Source organism: Balaenoptera acutorostrata, chromosome 2 (genome assembly GCF_949987535.1).
Source record: "Balaenoptera acutorostrata chromosome 2, mBalAcu1.1, whole genome shotgun sequence".
Taxonomy (NCBI): Eukaryota; Metazoa; Chordata; class Mammalia; order Artiodactyla; family Balaenopteridae; genus Balaenoptera; species Balaenoptera acutorostrata.
Window position 1 is genome coordinate 168,322,072 of NC_080065.1, and position 19,285 is coordinate 168,341,356.

Sequence of the window (19,285 nt, forward strand, 5' to 3'; positions counted from 1 at the left end):
CCCGAGGTCTGGGCGCCTGGCAGACCCTGCTGACGTTGGAGCTGTTCCCTACGTCCTGCCAGGCCTGAGCAGGGCTGGGGCTTCCAGGGACCCGACTGCAGGGTGGGGCTGTCACCTTCGAGGTGCCCCGAGAGACCCTGCCTTCCTCCCTGCATCTGCACTTTACTTCGGATTTGGGCACATCTCTACTGGGGCTGGGCCTTGGAGGGGTGTTCTAGAGCGTAATGTCCAAGCCACCCTCTAAAATTACCATGATCGAGATCATAATGGTAACAATAATTATGCTTGTGGTGAAATTAACATTTCGAATGCATTCTTAGAAAGCATTGCTGTTTTTAATGGGCCTGTAACGTACAATTTAGTTAAAAACTGAGCTTGCTCAGCAGAAGCAGCTACAAGATGTACCCCAGCCAGCCCTGGCTTGATGGCAGCCCCATTCCCGCCCCCAGAAAATGTCAGGAGGAGTCACTGCACGGTGACTTCTTGGGTTAGGGTTGGGGGCACACTCTGATGCCTTCAGAGGTTAAGTGGGCAGCAAGGGCGGCAGGCCAGGCGGCGGACCCCTGTGTCCTGTTTCCAGGCATGGTCGTCACTCCACAGCTCAGTGTAAACTCCCCTCCCCCTCTACAGTGACTCCATTTCTTAATTTCTCAGACAAGCTGGCTATTCTAGGTTTTAACATGAACTCTCCAAATTTTGAAATACTGTCAACCAAATAAGGTATTTAAAAAACACCGCATGGCCCTAACAGGCACCCCCGTGGTCTGGTTTTGCTCAGGGACCACCTGTCAGTGACCCCTGGCTTGACAGGGGCAGAGGGTAACATCCAGCCTTTTCCCTGGGAAGAGTTTTTTATGGAAATTACCATCTTTCTGCTTCCCAAGGTGGTTCTGAAGGTGAGCTGTCCCTGCTTGTTGAAAATGCAAAGAAATAAATGTGTAAAAATAGAGTAGCAATTCCTCAAACCCACTGTCAGGTCTAAGTAGCTGATGTCTCCCCTGGGAGCAGGAAGGATGGCCCTGAATCATCTCCAGGCAGCCCAGCAGAAGGACGAGCTCTGCTCTGGCGCTCTCCCTGGAGTGGCCCTGGGCAGTGCCTGCCGTGTGCATGTGTGTGCGTGTGTGTGGAGTGTGTGTGCGCCTGTGCATACTGGGGGGACATGGGGGACTACAGGGCTGGGGCGGGGGCACAAGGACCCCAGGAGGTAAGGAATGCCAGCAGACGCTGAGCGCTGGCCCTAGCCCGTTCCTCTTTTCTTTTCTTTTTTTTTTTTTAAACATCTTTATTGAAGTATAATTGCCTTACAATGGTGTGTTAGCTTCTGCTTTATAACAAAGTGAATCAGTTATACACATACAATATGTTCCCATATCTCTTCCCTCTTGCATCTCCCTCCCTCCCACCCGCCCTATCCCACCCCTCTAGGTGGTCACAAAGCACAGAGCTGATCTCCCTGTGCTATGCGGCTGCTTCCCACTAGCTATCTATTTTACGTTTGGTAGTGTATATATGTCCATGCCACTCTCTCACCCTGTCACATCTTACCCCTCCCCCTCCCCATATCCTCAAGTCCATTCTCTAGTAGGTCTGTGTCTTTATTCCCATCTTGCCACTAGGTTCTTCATGGCCTTTTTTTTTTTTTTTCCTTAGATTCCGTATATATGTGTTAGCATACTGTATTTGTTTTTCTCTTTCTGACTTACTTCACTCTGTATGACAGACTCTAACTCCATCCACCTCATTACAAATACCTCCATTTCATTTCTTTTTATGGCTGAGTAATGTGAGGGCGATCTGGCTGCGACATCTGTCACCCCATTGATTGTTCCTCTTTTCTGTGCAGCCCTTCCCCCTCTGCTGCTCCTTCACCTCCACTTTTCCTTCCATAGCCAGGTTGCAGGTTTGTGCCTGAAACCTAACAGACAGCAGGTGTAAAGAAGAGAGCTTCTGGCTGGCTGGGGGGCTCTCTCAGTCTTCTGGTCTGTAAAATGGAGGCAGTAATGCACATCAAAGAGGCCTGTTGCCAGCACTGGATGAGGAGACATACTTGGAGGGCCTGGCTGCCTCACTGTGCCTCCAGAGGAGGCTGTGGGCAAGAGCTTAGGGGACAAGTGAGAAGAATGGTTCTGGAAGACTCTTTGGTGATGTCATGATAACCTGAGGTCCTGGGTCCTTCCCAGGGCAAGAGTCTCTGAGACACACCTGTTCCTCCCCCTACCAGGAGTGCCAAGGAGGGGCAGGACCCTGGGGTCAAGGACCTGGCGTGGACACAGAGACCAGTGCAGGGTCGTGAGGGGCTTCCAGAGGCTTTGGCACTGGGACTAATTGGACAGTGTGGTCTGTGGCTGCCAGCGATGCTGAAGGTCAGCCTGGCCAGCTCAGCTGCAGTCCTGAAAGGTAGGGGCCAGGTCTCTGGTCCATGGTGGGCTCCAGGCCCAGTGGGAAAGTAGAAGGGGATTGAGACAGATGCTGCAGCTCTGCTGATGGTGCAATGACATCCTGGGGTCCTGGGCCTGATGCGATCCAGCCCCTGGCCCCCTCAGCTGCGGCCCCTAAGGCCCCATGCCCCAGATGGTCTGCCCCGCTCTGAGCCAGGTGTTTAGCCTGTGGGGGACGGAGTGAGCCCCTGCCAGGCGGACTGTGGGGGAGTTGTCATAAGAGGGGCTCATCCTGGTTCTTGCATGATTCAGTCAGGCAACCTTTCATCTCTTTGGCACTTGGCATCAGGGGCAGGCACAGTTCTGGGGTCGGGGGGCACCCATGGCCTGGCCCCAACCCAGGAGTTGAGTGGGCGGGCCTGGCACAGAGATGAGGGACCTAGCTCCAGCCAGGGACTGAGCAGAAAGTTCCAGAAGGGGAGCTGTCTGAAAAGATGCTGTGAAACACATACCACCTGGGCTGGGCCTCAGTTTCCCTGGTTATAAATGGGGAGACCAGCTCTTTGGCACTGGGTGGCCCTTTGGGAGTGTGCGAGTGTGTGAATGGGTGAAAAGGGTCCACCCTGCCCAGCCAGCGTCCCACCCTCTCTGTTCATCGCTGGGTGCCGAACCTGGCCTCTGTGATGGCCGAGCCGTGGGTTTGCACGCTGCTGGGTCTGAGCTGACTTGGTACATCACTGCTGCCCTCTCTGAACCTCAGTTTGTGAAATGGGGACAGAAATGCCCTCGGTTAGGGTGCTGTGATGACGACAAGCCGATGGCCAAGCTGGCACCTGGCAGGTGCCGAGTTGCGTCTGAGTGGGGTTTGGTCCTGCTGCGGTGTCCCTGGCGAGCCTGGGCTGCTGCTACAGGCTGTGTCCTCTCTCCTTCCAGGGACCTCCCCGAGCGGCCTGGACAGCCTCAGCCGTGCCCTGGGCATCCTGGAGGAGCGAGTCAACAGCTCCAGGCAGAGGGTGCGCAGGCATGCTGCGGACGACGACTACAACATCGAGGTCCTGCTGGGGGTGGACGACTCTGTGGTCCAGTTCCACGGGAAGGAGCATGTGCAGAAGTACCTGCTCACCCTCATGAACATTGTGAGTGGGGGTGGGGCGGCAGGGGCAGGGCACTGGGGGCGGGGCTGGGAGGCTAGGGGTGCAGGTGGGCCAGGGCAGCTGTGCTTGCCATGGTTTCCTGGTGGAGCTGCGGGATGAGTGACATGGTCACAGGGAGGCTGTCTGGGTCTACAGGTGAGAAAAAGTGACCCTCCCATCGATTTTGTTGAAGCTCAGTTTTCTCCTCTGCAAAGGGCGGGTGGAGGGGGGTGGTTCTGACTTGGCAAGGCTATTTACATGCTAAGGCAGTTTTCCAGAAACTCGTCATCTGTATACCAGTTTTCTTAATTTTTCATCATACCCACATGGTATAGGCTGTGTGTGTATTTTCCTGTAAATCAACTGACTCTTTTTAAAACTTAAAATTATTTACAAAGGCAACCTCGCTTTATTGTAAAGGTGACCTAGAAGTAAAATGTAAAGCGATGTTATTCAAATCCAGCTAGACAGTCCTGCCTTCTGCCGGGTCTGCACCACAGCCCAACGATGTTCAAATGGGAGATTAGTGTGTGTTAGAGAGGAGGACAGACAGACCGACACCCATCCGAGGTTTCTCCTTGAGGTAGTTAGAGGAAGTGAAGATGGAAGAGAGCATCCGTTTCTCCCTGTGAGGTTGGGCTCCTTAACTGGGTGACAGGGTGCCACCTAAGCCTCCTGTGGCACGATGGGACACCTGCCCTGTCTACCCAATCCTGAGAGATTAAGCTGTTACCCCTCCCCTCATTCCAGCCCCTTCCACCCCAGGAGGTATAGGATGCTGACCTTGTAGAAAATGCAGTTCCTGCCTCTGCCCGGGGTGGTGTGGAGGTCCTGCCCCTCACTGCCTGATGCTTCAGTTGAGCCCTGCTGGGAGAATATTAGGGGTTGGAGGGAGATGCAGTGGGCCTGCAACCAGGACACGCCATGGACCGAGCATTGTGGGAGGAGTGGATTTGTGGAAGGAAGCCTGGGCTTGCAGGGGGCTGGAGGTGGGCAGGGAAGCCCAGGGGATAGGGAGCTCTAAAGCCTGTCAGTGAACTGGGTCCTCCAGAGGCCCAGCTGCTGGCGAGCAGTGAGGGGGCAGGACATTTGCTCCTGGCCTGGTTCTCAGCTCTGCTTCCTGGGCCATGGTGAGCCCCTGGGAACTCAGCTGGTCCTTGAGCAAGACCTCCCAGAGCCCTAGTGAAGAGATAGGTCAGGGGCAAGAAGGAGGATATGACTGAGCTGGTCACTGGACCAGGAGACCCCTGCCTGCCGGCCTGTCTTCCTCTCCACCTGCCTTGGGTAAGTCATTGACCCTCTGGAATGCAGCCATCTCATCTGCAAAGCAGGGCCGAGGTCTGTTAACGTTTGCAGATGTTATTTTATTTTGGAGAGTGTTGTCACACTTAATCTCACTTATTTTTGAAAAGTACCTTTAATATAATAATAGTAATAATAATACCATGATGGCTACAAATATTGAGCTCTTAATATGTGACTCTGTGTGCCAGGCTTCTGCTAGTCACTTATCATGCATCATCTTTGGAAATCTTCACACTAACTCTATAAAATTGGTAGATATAAAATCTTGTCTGCCTTCAAAATATATGTCTTTCCTCGAGTATTATACTGCCCTCCAACCCAGTGGACAAAAGGACTGGTTGTGGAATTCGAGAGTCCTGAATCCTGGTAAAGGAAAACTACTTGTTTCTTCACACCGGAATTAGCATACACCCCACAGAGTAAGAGCTCAGTCTCATAAGATGGGCCCCGCTTCAAATGCCGAGCTCAACTCCCAGGTTGTCAGCTGTGCTTCTTACCAACCAGCTCCTCAGGTTCAATAATTTGCTAGAACAGTTCACAGAACTCAGGAAACCACTTTACTTACTATCATCGGTTTATTATAAAGCACACAACTGAGGAACAGCCAAATGGAAGAATGCATGGGGCAAGGCATGGGGAAGGTGCGTGGAGCTTCCGTGGCCACTCTGGATGCACCACCGTCCCAGCAACTCGATGTGTTCACCAACCTGGAAGCTCTCCGAACTTCATTGTTTAGAGTTTTTATGGAGGTTTTATTTTGCAGGCATGATTGGTGAAATCACTGGCCATGGGTGATTGAACTCAATCTCCAGCTTTTCTCTCCTCCCTGAAACTTGGGGGTGGGGCTGAAAGTTCGAACTCTCTAATCATACGGTTGGTTCCTCTGGCTACCAGCCCCCATCCTGAACTATCTAGGGGCTCACCAAGAATCGCTTCATTAACATAAACTCAGGTAAGGTTGAAAGGGGCACATTATGAATAACAAAATATGCTCCTCGCACCCCTATCATTAAGGAAATTACAGGTGTTTTAGGAGGTCTGTGCCAGGAACGAGGGGCAGAGGCCAGATATATATTTCTTATTATTTTGCACCTGGGTTACCCCTGAACCCACCACTACCAGGTATGTCACCAAGAATGGGCTTCAGTCTTCCAAGCCTTGGTTTTCTCATCTTTAAAATGGGCAATAATTTTCATCTTGAGTTGTCGGTGAGGATTAAATGAGATGATGAAGGTGAACGTGCTTTACAGTCTCTAAATAAATGTGGTTTTGCTATCGTGACGATGACAATATTTAGTTTAGCGCCAACAGGTTTAGAATTATTCTTGACAAGTATGGCAAGGACTCTGAGTGTCTTCCTGAGGCTGGTGGATCAAATCCGCCTTTCCCTGGTGTGGAGGGTCCCTCTGTCGCACACGCCTTATGCCCATGAGCTGGTAGGAGGAAGTCTAGAACTTTGTCTTGGTTTTGCCAGTTAACTTCAATTTATTCATTTACACCCCCGTGATCCAACTGTACCTCAATTTTGGATAAGGGTGTGGTTTGGTTAGTTTCTTGAAAAGCATGAGAAATATAAAAATTCTTAAATTGAAACAAATTTGATCATAACAGAAGGGGATTTTAGGAGATGAATCGGAGGAGCTGAGAAAGAGTGCTTGGGCCGTGTCTTTTTTCCCCTGTTGCATCCGGCAAGTGGTGCTTGTTCCAGGCACAGCGGCTGGTCCTGCAGAGGCAGAGGACCTGGTGGACACTCCTGGGCTCAGGGAGACACGGCAGTGGGGGGTATCTGTACCTCCAACCTGAGCTCCCACTGTAAGAGTGCAGTGTGTTTGAGGGAGATGAGGCCCCCTGCTTGGATCCTGTGTTGCCTTGACAATACCCTCTAAGGCTCAGTGTCTTCACCCAGGGTACGTGCACGTCCTGGGAAGAGTCCCTGGGGATGATCTAAGGCACATGAGCCCTTTGGTGGTCTTGGGGAGGAGGGGGATTGAGGGAGCAGGAATATTTGAGAAAAGATGAGCTTCTTTAGCAGTGCTGTCCAATAGAACTTTCTGCATTGCTGGAAATGCTCTAATTCTGCGTGTCCAATACAACAGCCGCTAGCCACCCTGACCCTTGAGCGCTTGAAATGTGGCGTGTAATTGAAGGACTGAAATTTTAATTTAATTACATTCCAATAGAATTTTTGTTTTAATTTTTAAAAAATTTTAATTATGAAAAAATATATAAAATTTACCATCTTCACTGTTTATAAGGGAGCAGTTCAGTGACATTAAGTATACTCACATTATTATGCACCCATCACCACCACCCATCTCCAGAACTCTCTTCATCTTACAAAACTGACGCTCTGTACCCGTTAAACAATAACTCCCATTGCCCCCTCTCCCCAGCCCTTGGGAAGCAACATTCTACTTTCTGCCTGCTGTGCCCTTCCTCTGAACTTGACCAGCACATGGCGCTAAATGGCAGCGTGGGTGGCCCTGGGTGTGGGGGCCTTTAGACCCGGTAGGTGCTGGCCCACCTGAAGCTGCAGCCAGAGCTCCGTGTGACCTTACAAGGCCTGGTCAGGGTAGGGCTCCCTCTTCTTATAAGTGCACAGCTGGTCTTGGGGCTTCCCAGCATTTGGAGCCAAAGCAGCAACGTGGAGGACAGATGTGGCGGCAGGCGGCCCAGACTGTGCTCCAAGTGAGGCATTTGGTCAGCAGTGAGGACAGCCAGGACCAGGATGGAAGTATTCCCAACTCCCAAGGCTCGTGGCCAGCCCTGGGCGGACAGTCTGTCCCCTGAGGGAGGTCACAGAGGCCCTGGGAGGAGGGCCTGGTGGGGGTCCCCATGGCAAAAGACCTGGGGAATGTGGGCTCCAAGGAGAAGCAGAGGCCAACGTGTCGGGCCAGGTGTCGGCGTGGCTCAGCCCTGGCAGCTCTAAGCCAGCTTGGTCTCCCTCATCGTTCAGTTATTCTGCTTGCAGGACTCCCTTTGGGGTCTCTTCGTGGCAGACCCTGGGCTGGAACGTGGGTCCTGGTGTGACAACGACATTTCAGGTTCATCAAATATCCACATGCTCCCCTCCCTTCCATTTCCCAGCCTCCCTTGCACCTCATTTTTGGGGCTGTGTGGCTAGTTTTAGCTAACGGCCTATGTGGAAGGAAATGACATAGGTCGCTTCTTGGCCAAGGCAGTTGAGGGCCAGTGTGTCCACTCCCTCTCTCTCTCTCTCCCTGCCACAGTGACCTTGGAAGTCACATGTCCCAGTAGCTGCAGCCACAAAATAGGGCAGGGCCGCCCAACCTGCATAAGCCTGTGATGTGTGCAAGGAAACACACACCAGCCTTCACTGTATTAAGCTACTGAAATGTGGTAGATTCTCTGTTAACTGCAACACAGCCCGTCCTATTCTAATACACACAGCTCCTGCCCATACAGTACGATCAGCAAATGTTTACTGGGCATCAACTCTATGTCAGTCGTGAAACAGGGCCAATGTGGGGAACAAGGGGCCCAAGTAAGAGGGGAAGTTGGAGGCAAGGAAGGCCAGTCAATAGAGGGACTTGGATGTGACTCTAAGGGCAGTAGGAAATTGCTAGAGGTGCTACTTCCTTCCAACATGAATGGGCAAGACATTTAATGCCCTTTTTTCATAGGAAAATGGGAATTAATCCATCCCTCTTTCCATATCAAACTCTGGAGGGTCAGAAGGGTTGGAAATATTTGCTGAGCATTTCAAGAGAGCCACCTGGATGTAGAAAGGGTCTCATGGTGTTCAGAACCCTCCCACCAACCCATTCAAGCACCTTTTTCGTGGTCCAGTTTCCTTCTTTTCTTCCTCAAATCTAGAAAAGTAACATTCTTTGTTTATTAAAATATGCTGTATTTAACATGTACCATATACTATTTATGATGGAAAATTAGAATATATTCATATAGGTTTGTGAATGTTTTCTCCTATCAATTATTGCCTAGTACTTCATTTTAATGATGGCATAACATTGCACCACGTGACTGTAGCATACTTTTTAGGTAATTGATTATTTATATGACTCATGTAACAAAATTTATTTCCCTTTTAGATGTTAGTTTGGACACTAATAGTAATGAATATCATTATAGCTGAAACTATTACTCATCCTTTACTATTTCCTTAAACTAAGTTCCTAAAAGTACAATTCTTGGTCAGCGGTTATGTGCAGTTTAAAGCTTTCTATGTCAGAAAGTTTTCTGTTCATTTTCACCTATTCATGTTCCATTGAATAAATGCCCATCTCCTCACCTCTTCACACCGCCAAATCCTTTTTAGCTGTGGCAGTTTGATAGCTACAACAGGGATATACTTTTTGTTGTAAGGTGTAGGTATTTGATGGTAATGAGGTCCCATTTTAAAATATATATATTTTTTAAAACAGTGATCATCTTATATTTTTATGATTGACCTATTCATGTTCTTTATTCCACTGGGACTTTAGCTTCTTTTGTGTTAATCTGAAGAACTGTTATATTGAAATAGGTTAATTCTTTGTCTGATGTTTGTGTGGGAAATGTTTTCCCCAGTTTTGTTGTTTGCCTTTTGTTTTATTTTGTTTGGGGTTGGTTTGTTGATGGCTTACATTTTTGTGTGTAGTCGTGTCCTGAGATCTTTTCCTCCCTGGTTTTTCCCTTGGGGGCTGTCTTTGGCATTTCATGCCCTCTCCAGAAGTTAATCTTCTGGAGTTTCTTTCTGGTTGCCCCCAACAGTGACTCCCATGGCCTGTTGTCAGCAGTATCATTTCCCAAACCCCAGCCCTCACTGACCACCTGACCATTCTTGCTGTGCATTCAGCTGCGGCAACCCCACACCCAGAATGCCTCCTGGGTACAAAACTCCCGGGGCCAAGTGCAAATTGAAAATGTGGTTCTTTTATTCAAAGAGCAGGAAAAAGTGTCATAAAAGGTACATATGCAAAGCCTTTTCCTTCCTTATACAGTCTTTCAACTTGTCAAGATTTTAAAATTTTCTATTTATTATCACTCTAAGCAAAGAAAAATTAGGATTTTTAATTATAATCATGCATTTTACCATTCATCTTTATATTGTACAAGGCCTGTTTTAAATGCAGATATTAGAACATTTAACTAGCATGGGGAATCACCAAAATTAAACAGATTTGTACTTTATGGCTTGTGCCTGAAGGGTGCCGCAGGCTGACCAGAAGTTCAGACAAAGCACCAACCAGACTTAAGAAGGTTGGGAGGAGGAAGAGAGGCACCCCCAGGAGTGGAGCCATGAGGGAGCACTCCCTGAGGGCCCCCGGTCCTGGCCAGCGATGCAGGGTGTGCCCCCGGGGCCTGACAGCTGCCTGTCCTGTCTCCCGACAGCTGCCACTGAAAGAACACAGGGCATCTCCCCTTCCCACGGGCCTACCGCCCCAACCCAGGTCATGCCCTGCCCCAAGATGCCCCAGGGCACATGTGTCCACCTGACCCTCGCTGCACCTGCAGGCAGGCCCCTGCAGTGGTCACTGAGTGGGGAGTAGGAAGCCAGGAGCCTGTCCTGTGGAAGTGGGACCACGTGTGAGCCAAGGCTTCCCTGTCCCAGCAGATTTCGCTCACAAAACACAAATTCAAAGGTAAAATGATGAATTTCAAGATGGTAACCACAGAGCGTTAAGCCCAAGTGCAGAGCCCTCCTGGGTGTGGGCCCTGGTCACTCGCCCCTGAACCCAGGAGCCTGAGCCTGTGCTTCTTGCCTCAGGGCCCGTTCTTATGGCCCATCCCCATCCTCTACTCGTCTGGAGGCTCAGCTCAAATCTACCGCCGCTCTCGGCTCTCTGCCCAGATGAAGAAAGCTGGTGCCTTCTGAGCACTGAGGCCAGGCTGTGGGCTGAGGCCTCATCCCTTGGGGCCCTCCGCACTGATTTTTACCTCTTGTACACCGTAGCCTTGAGATTGCTGGCAAACCCAGGATGAAGCCCTGTGTCCTGGGCCCAGCATCCTTTAACTTGGCCAGAGAGGCTGGGACCCCTTGGGGAAGGCTGCCGGAGAGCCTCATCCACATTTGAGGGAGAAGGGGGGTCTCGATCCCACCACCAGTAGGCTGTGAGGATGGAGCTGGGAGCACTGGCAGATGTGCGGCCCCTCCAGCCATGCTGGCTCCTCCAGGGCCCATGCCCCACGCTGCTGCTGGGTCCCGCCTTGGTCCCCTACTTGGGTGTGCCTCTCCGGCGCTGGCCTCCCCCTGCCGACATCCCGTTCCTGCTCCTCCCGAGTCTTCAACTCTGGCTCATCTTCTGACCTTCACCAGGCTCAGCCCTGAGGACAAGGAACTCCCCCCTGCCCGGGCCCCCCTCTGCACTGGGAACTGTGGTCCTGTGGACCCCTCTTCCTTGGAAACGGGCTTCCTGCCTTGCCTGGAGCTCCCAGGCTGGGAGGCAGTCAACACTGCTGAATGCGCCTGCTGCTGGCTCTGGTGCCAGCCCGTGAGCGAGTCTGTGCTTGCCAACTCAGCGCTGTGGCGGTGCGAGCCTGGCATCCCAAGGAGCCATGCAGTGACGCAGCCCTCATGTTCGCGGCACCTCCAGTTACCTTGTCAGGCGTGGACAGCGGGTCTTCTCCGGGCTCAGGTGAATGGGCGGCCAGGGAGGAATGCCTTCGGGGAAGACTCGAGAGCCATTATTAAAGTAATATGTTTACAAATGCACTTTAAAAAGTAAAACCTATTCATGCCAAGGCTTCAAGAAATATAAAACTTAGGCACAAGACTAGTGCTTCCTATATGGCTTATAGCATTTAACTAAAGCATTAATTTCAATCCTACTCTTCCCTGAGCAACCAAAGGCCTTGGTGGTTGCTCGGGCTCTCAGGAACCATAGAGACCTAGCGCTGCTGCCTGACTGAGCTGTTGGTCCGCTTGCCCTCCTTCTAGATGCGAGGCAGGCCAGTGTGTTGGGGGATGACCTGCCCCAGAAGACGGCTCTTTGCTCCTGGGAGCACGTCCCCTCAGGAGGCCTGCCAGAGGCTGCTGAGGCCACGGTACAGATGTGAGGTGTCTTCCCCTAAAGTGCCACTTTTTCCGAATGGCAAGCATTTTAAAACATCAGTTTTATATGAAAGTAAACTGGGACATATTACTGAGTTAAAGCAAAATTCGCCTGAATTTTTCAAGATAAACTGGAGCATCTAAAGAAGGGTTGCCAAAACTATAGCCCAAATCTGGCCCATCATCTGTTTTTGAAAATAAAGTTTTATTGGGACGTGGCCATGCCGTTCATTTATGAATTGTCTATGGCTGCTTTTGTACTACAATGGTGGAGCTGAGTAGTTGGGACAGAGACCATACGGCCCACAAAGCCACTGTCTGGCTCTCAAGAAGTATTCGCTATCAGGGTGTAAAGAAATCTTCTACTTGCTTAGTGCCCACCTTGAGCTGTGACCCCAGCACTTTATAGTTGCATTTGCCTCCCACTGTTGTCAGTGCACGTGGGCATACGTGTTAGGGAAGCATTGGGCGGAGAATGAGGACCAGCTTTGGAGTCAGAAGCAGTTGCATCCTAATCCTGGCTTTTACCTACCTGGCCAAGTTCCTGCCTTGCCCTGAACTTGGTTTCTTCATCTTTAAACCTCCCACACACTCTGATCCATAAAGACCGGCACACTCACTGACAAGAGGTACCCCCCCCCCCGGAGACAAGCTCCCTCTCTCCCTCTTCAGGCCTCTGAGCCCCTGCAGCCAGAGCGACCCTTTCTTGCTGGCCATTGCAGGGACCTCACACTTGAGCTGAACTCCACCCTCTGCCTGCTCAGACCCCAGCCCACCCCCACCCCAGCTTTGCCAGCTGAATGGGTCTGTGAGGTCACTTTGGGGATTCTTTTTAAAGCAACTGAGTGAGCATTTTAAACAACACAGTAGGAGGAGCAAGATCTCTGGGCCAGCAGAGCTGCCCCTCCCACCTGGGCTAATTGCTCATGTTCTGGAAGAATTCCTGCCCCACCCCCTCCACCCCAAGCATCTCTTCTGTCAGGGGCAGACACACTCCTTAGGCTCATGGAGAACGTGGGATCCAAAGGGGCTTCTGAGCTTTCAGAGCCAACGCCGTACCCTTTGACCCTTCCTAGTGTGGGATCAGTCCTCTGTACAGTATGTTCTTAAACATTTTTTATTGAATGATTTCTGTCTGTGCCAGGATTCAGATATTTTCCCTCTTTTCTTTTCTAATTTAATCCAGAAATTGGCCTGGGCTCACCAAAGCCTTGCCAGGATTTGCAAACAATCAGAGGCACATGGGCTCCAGTTCTCATCAACTTCCAAGAATGCTGGGGACACGTGGTGATGGTGGGGAAGGCAGCGACAGGACAGGAATGTTTTCTGCTGTCTTGGGGGTGATCTCGTGAACTGGCCACAGAGCTGCAAACCCGCCAGGGGGAAAACGCAGACCCAAGTCCCATTCACGTGTCTCTGGCTCTGGTTCCTGGGGAAGAGAAAAACATCTCTGAAACTGGACACTAAAACTTGGTTCCCTTAAGCTGAAGGGAAGCAAGCAGGGCTCCCGGGGCAAGAGGGACACATTTGGGTTTGGGCCTGGCCATAGCAAAGGATGTGAGGATGGGGAGAAGAAGTTCCCACTGTCATACGGCAGCTCCCCAGGCCCCAGGGTCTGCTTGTGCTGTGGACACAGCCGGACGTTCCTGGTGCTGTTCCTGTTCCTCATGCTTGTCCCATTGGCCTGAGAGCATGGCCCTGTGTACCACCAGGAAGTATGACTATCAGGGCCAGCAGTGTGTGAGGCTGATACAGTACTTAGAAGAGGGCAGCGCTCTCAGATGCTGACAGGAACCAGGCAGGAGGCCTAATCAGGGTGTCCAGGCTGTGGACAATAGGGAGTGGTGGGGACTGGGGCAACAGGAGAGGCTACACCTCTGGAGATCCCCTCCTGGGTTCCATTCACTTGTGGTCATTTGGGAATAAACAGGCACACTCTTGTGAGCTCCCCACCCCACCCCGCCGAGAAGCTGGAAATCCAGCTTTTACAGGAAATCTAATTACTTTTCAACGTTGGCAACAAATTGAAATTAAGACCTCATACTGCACTAGTGAATCAGAACGTGACTGGCCGGTCAGCGGGTGGATTGTTCCTTCAGGCCTAGAAGAAAGGAAGTGACTGCCTGCCCTGCCCTGCTGTATGCCGTGATGGGGGATAATTAGTGCCACCTCCTAGGGCTGTTGTGAGCATGGCTTGAGTTAAACACCAGAAAAGTGCTTAGTGGTGCTCTGGGCACATGCAGAGCATGCCTCAAGTGTGAGCTGTCCCCGGTCATGTATTCGCTCCTTGGGCGCTCTCAGAACCCTGGTCTAAATGGGCCCCACTCTGGGCACTGGGGTGCAGAGGCGGGCAGTCGTGTCCCTATGCTCAGAGAGATTGGAGCACGGGAGGGGTGGGGAGCAGGGCAAGGAATACGTAATTTCATCCCGGTTAATATGCCTGCTGATCACGCAAGTACCACAGGGTCACAGGGAAGGGCGCCTCAGATGAGGGCCTCTCGCGCTGCCCCTAGTGCAGAGGCAGAGTTGACCAGGAGGGGAGCATGGTGTAAAGGCTCAGCGGCATCTCCACATCACAGTGCAAGGTTGGGCCCGACCGGAGTGTAGGGTGCTTGGGGAGAGGCAAGAATGAGGTTGGCAAAGCCTTCTGTGCCGGGCTAAGGGGCCTGGGATCCACCAACATACTGTCAGGGGAGTCATGAGTTTGCTTTGGGGTCTAAAGAGACAGAAACATCTCTCTTAGGGAGTTTGGGGTTCATGCCTTTTACTATTGGAAATGCCTCTCCCTATGGCCTAAGAGGCTGACTTTTCACACATGCTGGCCTCAGGCACGGAGGCACTTACATGATGGCTCTACGTTGCCCCAGTGTCCCTGTGAGGTTCCCTTTCCTGGGTAAGGTCACTGAGGCTCAGAGAGGCTGGGTGGCACAGGTAGAGTGTGGCAGATGGGATTCCCATACCTGTGTGGCCTGGGTACCATTCCTCTCCACGCTGCCCACGGCCCCGACTGTCTTTTCCATCTATGACTCTCCTGGCTTTGTCCCTTGGCTTCTTCATCTGTTGTGTCTTCCTGTTCTCTCTAGGGTTTGCTCACCCACCCACCCACTCATTCACTTAGTGCATGTCTCTAGAACACCCGCTATGTGCCAGACAACAGTTCTAGGTGCTGGGAATGTCGTGTGAGCAGCCCTGAGGCCCTGCCTGCGTGAAGTCACATTCCAGTGGGGACGGGGGTGGACAGTAGATGCCCCCTCCTCCCAGGGATGATGATGCAGGCGGAGAACGTTCTGATGGGGGGAGCCGAGGCCCGTCCTTACCTCTGCCTCTTCTTCCCTGAAGTGTGTGGCACTCTCCTGTCCCCTGGACTCCCCCACACCTCCCTCCCCACTCTGGGAGGCCCCCTGACAGCTGACGAGGGAAGCCTCAGAGCAGCCTGTCCTTGGCCTCCCTGGGGGAGCCGGCAGTTGTCAAAGCAGGAGTGAGAGTCCCCCGAACGAGGAGGGCCGGGTAGTGTCACTCCTTGGTGACAGCTCTGGGCAGCTGCAGAGCTTGTCTCCCGCAAGCTCCAGCAAGGAGGTGACAGCCGAGCCAGAAGAGCAGAGAGCACCGCTTCCCGTCTGGCTGTCCCTCCCATCCAGGCTCCTCCTTGGCTGCCCTCTGTGTTACAGGAGTTGTAGCTGAGTGACCCTTGAGTTCTCCTCCACTGCCCAGGGGGCCCTTTGGTGGCATGTCTCAGGTGGGTTAGGGGTTCACACAAAGATGCCAGAAATTTAATGTCAGATTCAGAGGGTCCGCTTACCTGGTTTTGCATGTTCAGCACCTGGCGAAGAGCCAGGCACAGAGTAGGTGTTGAGGAAATGTCTTGTGAATGAACAAATCAATGAGTAAATGAATTCTCATAGAGTGACTGTGGTCCCACCGACTCCCATAAAAAATAGGCTCTATCTGGGACTTCCCTGGTGGTCCAGTGTGTAAGACTCTGTGCTCCCAATGCAGGGGGCCCGGGTTCAGTCCCCGGTCAGGGAACTAGATTCCACGTGTATGCTGCAACTAAGAGCCCACATGCTGCAACTGAAAGATCCCGCATGCCACAACTCAGACCCGGTGCAGCCAAAATAGTAAATAAATAAATAAATAAATATTTTTTTTTTAAAAATAGGCTTTATCTGTCCATGGAAAAGAAGTACCAGTAGCATAAGTGTTCTTGTCCCTTCTTCCTTGATGCTCAAGGCTGTTTGTCTCCACCATAGATGCTGGAAGTTTGAATCACCAGGTCGTAGGAATGTACAGTTTTAATTTCAGCAGATTTGCCAAATTGCTCCCCAAAGCCTTTGCCCTGGTTCCCACGCATGCTCACGTGGGTGAATCTCCCAGTTTCTCTGAGCCTCTGTTCCCCAGTAGGTAAACGGGGGTAGTAATGCTCACTTGCAGGGTGCAGGAGGTGAAAGGTAGTGCTGTGAAGAGGCAACTGGCACAGGTCTGGGAAGGTCAGAGCTGACCAACGAGGTGCAGCCGTTGTTCCTTCATCCACGAAATCTGCCAAACCAGCCCAGCTCTTGTCCTCGAGAAGCTTGGCTCTCTTGGGGACACACTGGCTTGCCTTAGCGCAGCCGGAAGGACAAGGGCCTGGCTGGGGAGGTCAGAGCCGAGGTAAGCCTTGAGCTGGTTGACCACAAGCTGGCACTTCTGAAGTGGACAAGGTGGGGAGGGTGCAATTCTGTGTAGACCTTCAGTGTGTCCTGGGAATGGGAGGCCTGGAGTGGGACAGGCATGGGGGTGCAGGGCAGGGAGGCCTCGGAGGGTAGAGCTGGCCAGAACGGGGGAGCTTGGATTGATCCTGAAGCTTTGGGAGCCAGCTGGGTTCTAGGCATTGAGGATGCAACAGCTAAGGATGCAGAAGAGCCCCCAGCTCTCAGTGGACACAGACAGGCCCAGTGGAGGGAGGTGGCAGTTAGCAGACTAACAAATAAATGAAGGGATATGAGGCCGTGATGGTGCAGCAGAGGGAACGGCCTGGAGGAGAGCAGCATACAAGTGAGCCTAGCAAGCTCTGGGGGAATGTCCACTGTACGCGGCAGAGTGAGTGGGAGGCAGCCAGGTGCGGGGGTGGGGCAGTCCTCATGCCTAGCAATGAGACGGGCCTTGTGGGCTCCCGTGGCCCTTCTGACCCTGAAGTGACCTGGGGCAGGTACTTGCGTGTCCGAGAACTCAGCCCCTCTGCCTTTGGTTCTGGGCTCCCTGTGCAGCAGGGCATGTTCATCCATCTTCTCAGCTGCCTGTTTGTTCTCTTCTTCCACGCTTCCGGGCGCCCGTTCCCAGCCTGGGCCCAGGTGGTTAACACACTGCCCTGCCCGGGGACAGAGGCTGGCAAGAGAGTGCAGCGACTCAAACAGAATCTCGTGGTGCGAGGGGCCGTGTGCTGCACGGAGGACAGGAGTGTTTCCCACTGTGTTCCGAGGTGGCTCCTTACGTTCTGGGTGTTAGGAGTCATGCCGAGGGATTTCACTCTGGAGGAGGGCTATATTCGCAGCAGACGGCTCTGGCAGCGAGCTCTGATGCTGCAAGGAGGGTCGCTCTGAGGCTTGCGAATTTTGCTGGGAGGTTCTCCTTTCCTGGCGAGCCCCTTGCCTTTGCCAGAGGCACAGGTGACAGTGTGAACGGTCAGGGTTTCCTTAGTCTGTTCTGTGTCAGTGCCTGCTAGGCAGGATCCCTCCCTTCTTCCTCATCACGTGGGGGACCCTGGGGCCCTAGTGGCAGTGGGGAGAGGCTGGCCTGAGTCCTCGCCATTTTTGCTGTCAGGTCTGGCCCCAGACTCTTTACCTGGACTGCTCAGGTATGCTGAGCCCCACCTGGTCCAGGTCTGGTGCCGTGATGACCCGTCCACTCTGAAGGCTCTCCCACCCCAATCAGCGTAGGCAGGAGCTTCTGAAGCCCACACACACCTCTCAGGGGCTGGTGGGGGGGCGGGGTTCCAGGCCACTACTGAGGCCAGTTTACTCACAGGAGCCCCTCCCGTTTCTCACCTCCTGCTAGAGCCACCTTGGGAGGGGACTCTGCTCTTGCGATGGGGTCTCATCTTAGGGTCCAAGTGGGGAGCAGGGCCCGTAGCTCTCAGGATCTATGTTTGACCCTAAAGGTGTGTGAGGAGCAGCAGCAGGGGTGGGGGGCCATAACCCTGGGTCTGACTTCCTGCCTCTCCTCAGCCTCCTCCCCTAACCTACATCAACCAGGGCAGTTGCTTCTCCCCTGTTCCCCTCCCCAGGGGCCTCCCAGGTGCCATGGCCCCCCCCCCATGGTGGCATTTTCCCTCCTTCTTTCCTTGGGTCACATGGTGATAGGGAAGCAGAAGAATATGAATTATAGGAGGGACGAAAAATCATAGTTTTTTCAAATGACATGCTGGTGCCCAGTTGCTCACCTCACAGGGGTGGGGTCGTGCTCACAGGCCCCGAGACAGGGATGGGGTGGGGGGCCGGTGAGGATGCCATGAGGTGTCGCCACGAGGGGCCTCCCTGGAGTGCTTCCTCTGGAGGAGACTCCAAGCTGGACCCTCAGGGCTCTGGTCAGGGAGGGCTGAGGAGCTCATGGGTGACATCCAGGGCTCTCCAGGGCCAGGGCCGCTGCCAACAAGAATCAAGATCCCTGCCTTCTCTCTGCTGCTTCCTGTCAGTGTCCTCCAAAGTGACCTTGGGGGGACAGTGGGCTCTGGCCTTTGGCCTCAGATGAGTCATTCTGTGTCCTGCGGCCTCAGCAGGGTCCGTCCTGCCCTGTTCTGCGGCATTATCCCTTTCTGATGAGTTCTCGGGTGGTGAGTGGGAAGGTTGGGCCCCAAGTGGTGGTGTGGCTGGTGGTTACCCTGTGGTGGAGCTGGCAGGGAGAACCCCAGGTCTGGGTCACACACGGATACCTGGTGAGTCCCGGCATGGGCTCTGGAAAACAGCCTGGCTGTGCCCTGCAGTCCAGGTAGGCCTTTCCCGGTGGCCCTGAGGAGAGCCCAGCGTGGACCCAGAGAAAGGACTCAGGGTATTTGACCTTCTGTCATTTGATGACGGCTCTACTGAGTCTGTGCTGTGTGCCTGGGATTTTGCTGGATGCTTTAAATATAGTGTTGAGGTCGGTCCTCGATACAGCCTGAGGGGCTAGAACTAGTATTGCCTCCATTTCACAGATGAGGAAACTGAGGCTCAAACAGGCAAAGTACCAAGCCCAAGTCACAGGGTAAGATGGCGGCCGAGCCCACCCTGGAACCCATGCAACCTGATGAAGTGACGAGGGATGGGCAGCTTCTTGGAAGTAATCAGCGCCAACATGGGCAGTTGTTTAAGACAGCTTTGTTCCTTCATTTGCACAGTAAACATTTGTTGAGCCTCCAACCTAGATTCTAGGCATCGACCTACTTGCCTGGGGGTGGAGGAGCCTGTCCCCACCCTGGGGACCTGCAGAGATGTCCCCAGGCC

At 52.7% G+C, this 19,285-nt stretch overlaps 1 protein-coding gene across 3 annotated transcripts in view; it reads left to right on the forward strand.

The window, feature by feature from the left end:
- ADAMTS2 (ADAM metallopeptidase with thrombospondin type 1 motif 2) overlaps window positions 1-19,285 on the forward strand; it is a 216,276-nt gene that overhangs the window by 137,033 nt on the left and 59,958 nt on the right. For all 3 annotated transcript variants that reach the window (XM_057540004.1, XM_057540002.1, XM_057540003.1), the window contains one exon: window positions 3,312-3,514. In XM_057540004.1, the coding sequence (XP_057395987.1) occupies window positions 3,312-3,514 (203 nt within the window). The remainder of the gene's footprint in view (window positions 1-3,311; window positions 3,515-19,285) is intronic.